Genomic DNA, 6,279 nt, shown 5'->3' on the forward strand with positions numbered 1-6,279 from the left:
GCATCCCCTGCTGACCGGTCACATCCGCTGTGTGCCCCTTGTCATGATCGGGAAATAAAAAAAAATCCGTCGTCAATTCAGTGTATAAATAATGGACTAACAATTAGCATGAAAAACGTCAGTAAACATTTTTCAAATTCAAATGTCCATTCAGACAATACAAATCAGGAGCAGAGCAGACATGGACCTGTAAAATATCTGAGTTTAGATCAGGTACCATGGATGAGTAAGCATCCCCTGCCGACAGGTCACACTACGCTCCTTGTCACGACCTGGAAAAAATAAAATCAGTCGACAGACCAGGACCAGTGTGCAAATAATGGCTTTAAAGGTGCATGAACACAGATTTGAAGTTAATATTTTCTGTATAATATTATGACTTATGTATTTTAAAAGCATTTTACTCAGAAATAAATTTAAAATCTTATTTCATCTCAAAGTTATTGAAACTTCAAATTTTTGGATGCGTTTGATTGACACCTCCTTGCACTCTCACAAATTTTACTTTTATACTTAATACTTCGGAAAAGTGGCGATCTTGATGTGTATTAATGAAAACTATTAAAACTTTAACGTGGCGCCGCGAACGAGAATCGAACCCGGTTGAAATGATATCCTTTTCCATAATGAGCATGGTAACAATCAAAACCCAAGGCCTCTGTCTTTGGAGCGTCGTTAATTCAATGCTGATAAAGAATGGGTGCCTTTTTTTATCATAGATGATATGTATAATGTCTATAGTCCATGATATTTTAGGAATTTAATAACTATATCATTGTAAAGAAATTATTTTTCAAGCTGTAAGTTGGTGTTCTGTCAGACCAAATTGCTCAATAGAGAGCACATCTTTCCCCCAGCTTGGTTTCACTAGGCTACAAAACAAATATCGTTTTTTAACATCTCCCTTCCTTCACTTAAACAATTAATCCAATTAGTGACTATAAACTTCTGGTTAGTATTCTCTCTTGACAAACCGTGTACAAGTTATTATTAGCTTCTGCAAAGGAAATTCCAAGACATACGTATATTTTTACAGCCATTCTTTTCTCGAATACGGCTGAGTATGCCTTTGTTTGTCATAAGTAAACTACATATTGACGTCATTTTCAAAATGCAACGTCACGAACATGAAGCAATACATTTTATTACAATTGCTGTATTTATTGAACATGTGTATGACTCTTTGTAAGACAAATTTCATTTTGATCTGAATTGTCGTTTTCATACATGTAAATATAGAGATAGTTCGCGAACTTTTTATCCAAATATGGGACGAGGGTTAGCAGTATTTCTAAGAAAAGAAAAGAAAAACCTTGATCATCTTAAATCCTGAAAATAATCAAAAATTTGAGTTTGAATGAATTCAATAACAAAATATATTTGCATTCATAGGACTATAGACGTAATTGCTTCTGTTATTAATGCAATTGCTTTTCAAACTCGTGTAGCACAATCTCTGCTAGACTTAGCATATGTGCTGAGAAATATATATATGAAATGTTTTGCAAAAGGAATAAATATAAGTTTTTAATAATATTCTTTGTAAAAAAGAGAAATTCAGAATAATCTAAAATTGCTGATTTACATCATTAAAATTTTATTTTGGTCAATGTTTTTAATTGTAAAATAGAACTTTTTAAAAATTGAAGAGAACTGCCATATTTTTATTTTTTTTCATATTTTCGCACATTTCTACAAAGAACGATAACTCTTCACACCTGGGCGTTTTAACATTTAAAAAATCAACATTTCTTAAATAGTATATCTATTAAGGAAGGATTTCCGCTCTAAAAATAAAAAATAAGCACTAAAAAAATCATATAAAGCATTCTGGAGTTATAATCTGTATTAAAGCTTTGCCTTTTTTCATCATAGTGTTAAATTATTGATTTTTGTCATAGTGTTTCAATAACGTTGATCGATGACGTCACAACAGTATAATAGTATAAAAACAAAAATTAAGAGAATGTGACGACGGCGCAGCTTGTATCCAGATAAACTGTGTTTCAAAGGCAAATATTTTATAAATTGTTCGTGATTTATAAGAAGAAAAGGTACAGTGATCAGGTTTTTATAGTTAGCATTATAGCTGTGAGTTTTTATTTACCGAAGACAACAAGCCGCAACCTTATGTAAGCCAGAATCTCCTCTGATATTCTTGACAACATCAAAGAATGCAAATATAAGTAATAAACAACGATTATTCAGTGAACATGACATTAGGAATAGCAATAGCTCTGCTGGCATATTTTCCATGATGCGCTAACGCGCATTATAGAATATGCCAGCAGAGCAATTGCTTTTCATAACGCCATGTTCACTGAATAACGTTGTTTATTTCTTAAATATTTATTATTCAAAAAAGCTTGAAAGTAAGATAAATAAAACTTGCAGCATTTCACAAATAAAATGATTTTGTACTCGGCAATCTTGATCATTCCATTGATATCTGTAATTATGGGACAGTTCAAGACAGTTCACATTGTGATGAGAATCAGAAGGCCTTCCGGGATACCAATCCGAATACGTCACTGGCTTTTGTGACGTCGCCCATTTCCAGTCACCTTCTGACATAATGTCTGTTCCACCAACCCAAAAGTCAGCTAAATTTATAAAAGTATTCAGAAAAAGAATTACGGAGTTAATCGTGGTTAAAGAAATGTTTGGTCATTAAAAGCTTTTCAATCTTACCAGATTTTGCGATGCTAAGCAACTCCTGTCTTATAAAATTATTTTCAATATCAGTTTCTATGGATGCTAAAGATGCACCAAACAGTGTGCAGAAGTGCTGAAATTTAAAAAAAAAATGTACAAACATTTTATGACCCTAAATGATAAGGATTTAATATAATATCAAAATTTAATATAATAACATCTATGATAACGTCTATAATAAGGTTTATAATGAATATGAAATAAACATTGAAATATTCAATCTGTATTCATACATTAACCGACAAATAAGATAACCAGTAAAAGATAAAAAAAAAAAAGAAAAACGAATATACATATTTATACCTGAATGGCAATATTATTCTCCTCGACAATGATATAATGTTGGAGATGTATTAATGGTATTCATTACTTTTTGTATTAAAATCTCATTTCGAATATTTATCAAATGCTAACTCTTATGAATATTTGTTTATTTCTACACAACGATATAATCATTCGTTACCCCTGATTCAACCCAATCGTACGAGATATCGGTAGCAAAAATATAGCAGCTGGAGCTAAATCTGATCCATCCGCTTTGACAGTTTGCAAGCTGAGAGTTTTGTGGATTCTGGGGTAGTGTCACCATTTGTAAGTGCTTGCTGGTTGATGGAAGATGAGTCGTTGTGGTGGTGGTTGGAACTGCGGTGGTGGTCTTGGTTGTAGAAGTGGTGGTAGTGGCAACAGGAACATAAGGTTTATCAGTGAATCTTATCCATGGGTTTCTAAATTAAAAAGAAATCAAAATGATGTCCACACAAAATATTAATAGTTGGAGAACTTAAAATTCTACAAATAAAACATGGAGATAATAAACAAGATTCAGGATCAAAAGTCCATAAAACAATACAAAGTAGGAGCAGAGCATACATGGACCTCTATCTGAAGTATTGGAGGTGGGATCAGGTGCCATGGAAGAGTAAGCATCCCCTAACGCCCGGTCACACCCGCCGGGTGCTCCTTGTTATGATCAGAAAAAAGCGGAAAAATCCGTCGTCAATTCAGTGTATAAACACATGGAATTGACTAATTATTAGTAATAAAAAAGTCAGTCAGCATTTGACTTAATGATAAATTGCATTTGCTGACAAGGTCATTGTATCGATCATAGAATTTACGAAATGCATTTACATTTTTTTGTTAGTGGTATTTTTTCCCGAAAAGAATATCATGTAATTCCTTTTAAATGAAAACTACATATTGCTTAAAAACAAACTCCACTTCAATTTCTCAGTGTAATCGTTCAATGCTCTTTACCACACAGTCAACATTTTGTTATCAGGAATTTTGGAAATAAGGGACAGTGTCCATTTAAACTATACAAATCAGGAGAGGAAAAAGCTCAGACTTCTATGTGGAATCAGGTGCCCTGGAGGAGTGTACAGCTCCTATCTATAAGTGACAATAGCTTTATGCTCCTTGTCATGATCGGGGAAAGCAGAAAAATCCGTAGAAAATTCAAAATGTATATATGTATTGTTTTCGCTATAGAAAATTCAATTTGTTAATTTTCATCGAGCAATTCAAAATTTTGTTCGTCAAAAGCTAGCTTGCTTAAAAATTGCTCTTTCATATCTTTATAATTCAAACAACAGGAAACTAAACTAATATATTAAACTCATTAATTTGAAATATAGATACAATCAATTTTTGATGGCAAAGTCAGTTTGGGAAACACTACCAGGAGTTGAAAACCAATGTAAGGAATGAACAGGTCTATCATAACCAGGAAATTTAAATAATCTAACGCAATGTTTGACTTAGCCGTGTAACCTGTCGATATGTTTAAGGATAATTGTCAGAAGTCTCACGTAAATTATCTTGCAGCTGGAAGAGCCCGATTAAACTAAAACTGAGTAAGTATCTGCACTCAGTCTAACAGTCGCACCGTCAGCAAATTGCAACTTTTCCCGTACGGTTGTTCACATATAGGGTAGCAATGTTCTGGGCACTGCTCGTCATTCCAGAGGTATGAGTTATAGTGAGTGTAGTAGTGGAGATTAAGGCAGTGCTCCTGATGGGTGTGATAGTCGTTAGGCTCGCCTGGCGCCCAGTTGGTGTACATCAACATTTTACGTGAAGTTGACCACATCCATACTCCTGAGGGCTTGGCATCAGAACCACCCAACCAAAAACAGTCTTAGAAAAGAAAAGGTTATCAATTTTTAATGTTTTGTTAGGTCTATTTGTCGTTTTCTTTTCTTAAATGCTTGTAAGCAACAACAACTGGAACTTATTTTACCTATATCAATAGCATCTTAGGAACGCACATAAATTAATACATGGTGGAATTTTTTACAAAAAAATTTCAGGTCAATTGATAGTTTTCGATTTTTTTGTTATTTACCACCACTACACATACTTATTTAGTACAAATTAGGTATAGTCAACTTTTATTCCCGTCCTTCGTATTGTTAGCTTGCATTGGAAATCATTTGGGTAATATCAGAAATCATTAAGTAAGTATAAAATAAACGGGCTAATAGTTTTAAACTTACGACCACTTAGATGTAAATCCTTTGCATTTTGTAAAATAAAAATATCTTCAACAGAAGAATCAATTTCCACCAACTTAGCACCTGCGTGTATGCAGTAGTCCTGTACAAAATAAATTCACAATATCTGAATTATCATCATGATTAAGAATACAATAAAAATTATGATCTGTCAGGAGAGTTCAAATAAATTTAAAGAATAATATTAAAATTCTCCGCGTGTGTGTTTCAATTACCTATTCATATAAACATTATTGATTTTTAATTATTATCAACAACCAATACATGTACATTAGTAATGCAAAATTAATATGCAAAGACTTCAGAAACTGGTAGTGAAAAATACAACAAAAATCTTATGAGAAGGGCTTCCTTCCTATACTGAACAATCAATTTTTTTTTCATTTTTGACCTGTTCACTTTTCACTTTAGGACAAGACTATAAAAAGAAAAAAATGAGAGAATGAAAACATACCCGAGAACTTTGCCAGTTCATTGAAAGTTGGTTTAAAAATAGATAACAATTTCTATTAAAACTTTTCCAGTTGTTAGGACAGTCAGCTTCCACATATATAGTCCCTGAAATAAATAAAGCATGTTCAACCTGACATAAATCCCATGACACTCTTGATTGATTGATTGTTGGACCTCGGTTTCTACGGACTCATCCAAAGGACCACAGTGGGATTCGAACCCGCGACGCAAGGATCAACTCCTTTCTTCTCGAATCTAACACAGACGTCCACTGCTCCACTTTTGATAGATTGATTGTATACTGTTTAACGTCTCTCTCGAGAATTTTTCACTGATGTGGAGACGCCACTACTTGCCGGTGGAGAGCTGCAATTTTTTTTCCTCCATTCGGCACTCAGGGCAATTGAGCAGGGAGGGATCTTTTTCGTGCCAGCACCTACTGGGACATGGGACCTAGGTTTACATGGTCTCATCCAAGGGACCGGTCTCCACGTCCCTCCGTGGGATACGAACCCGCGATGTAAGGATCAAATTCTTACTTCGTGACTCTAGAGCAGACGCTCTAACCACTGCCACAAGCGGGCGACCCCTTGAT

The 6,279-nt window shown here is 34.0% G+C and overlaps 1 protein-coding gene across 1 annotated transcript; it reads right to left on the bottom strand.

Moving 5' to 3' along the window:
* Nucleotides 1–793: 793 nt before the first annotated feature.
* On the bottom strand, nt 794–5,777 carry LOC134275976 (macrophage mannose receptor 1-like). The gene is made up of 7 exons (XM_062758253.1): nt 5,686–5,777; nt 5,214–5,313; nt 4,632–4,854; nt 3,179–3,440; nt 2,692–2,788; nt 2,393–2,603; nt 794–872 (listed from the first exon to the last, which is right to left on the bottom strand). The coding sequence occupies exons 1-7, from the start codon at nt 5,704–5,706 to the stop codon at nt 794–796; spliced, it is 993 nt and encodes a 330-aa protein (XP_062614237.1). The 5' UTR covers nt 5,707–5,777.
* Between the last annotated feature and the right edge of the window lie 502 nt (nt 5,778–6,279).

This window comes from Saccostrea cucullata, unplaced genomic scaffold, assembly GCF_032062105.1.
Source record: "Saccostrea cucullata isolate Sc308-1 unplaced genomic scaffold, CSIRO_AGI_Scuc_v1 ctg7189, whole genome shotgun sequence".
NCBI lineage: Eukaryota > Metazoa > Mollusca > Bivalvia > Ostreida > Ostreidae > Saccostrea > Saccostrea cuccullata.

Bases quoted from the DNA above. Each gene is read 5' to 3' on its own strand.
- LOC134275976 (XM_062758253.1), bottom strand. From the start codon at position 5,706: ATGAACTGGCAAAGTTCTCGG. The intron at 2,604-2,691 runs GTAAGATTGAAA...TTATAAATTTAG, and splicing joins GCTTAGCATCGCAAAATCTG to CTGACTTTTGGGTTGGTGGA. The intron at 873-2,392 runs GCAAGTTTTATT...TTTGTTTTGTAG, and splicing joins CATTTTATTTGTGAAATGCT to CCTAGTGAAACCAAGCTGGG.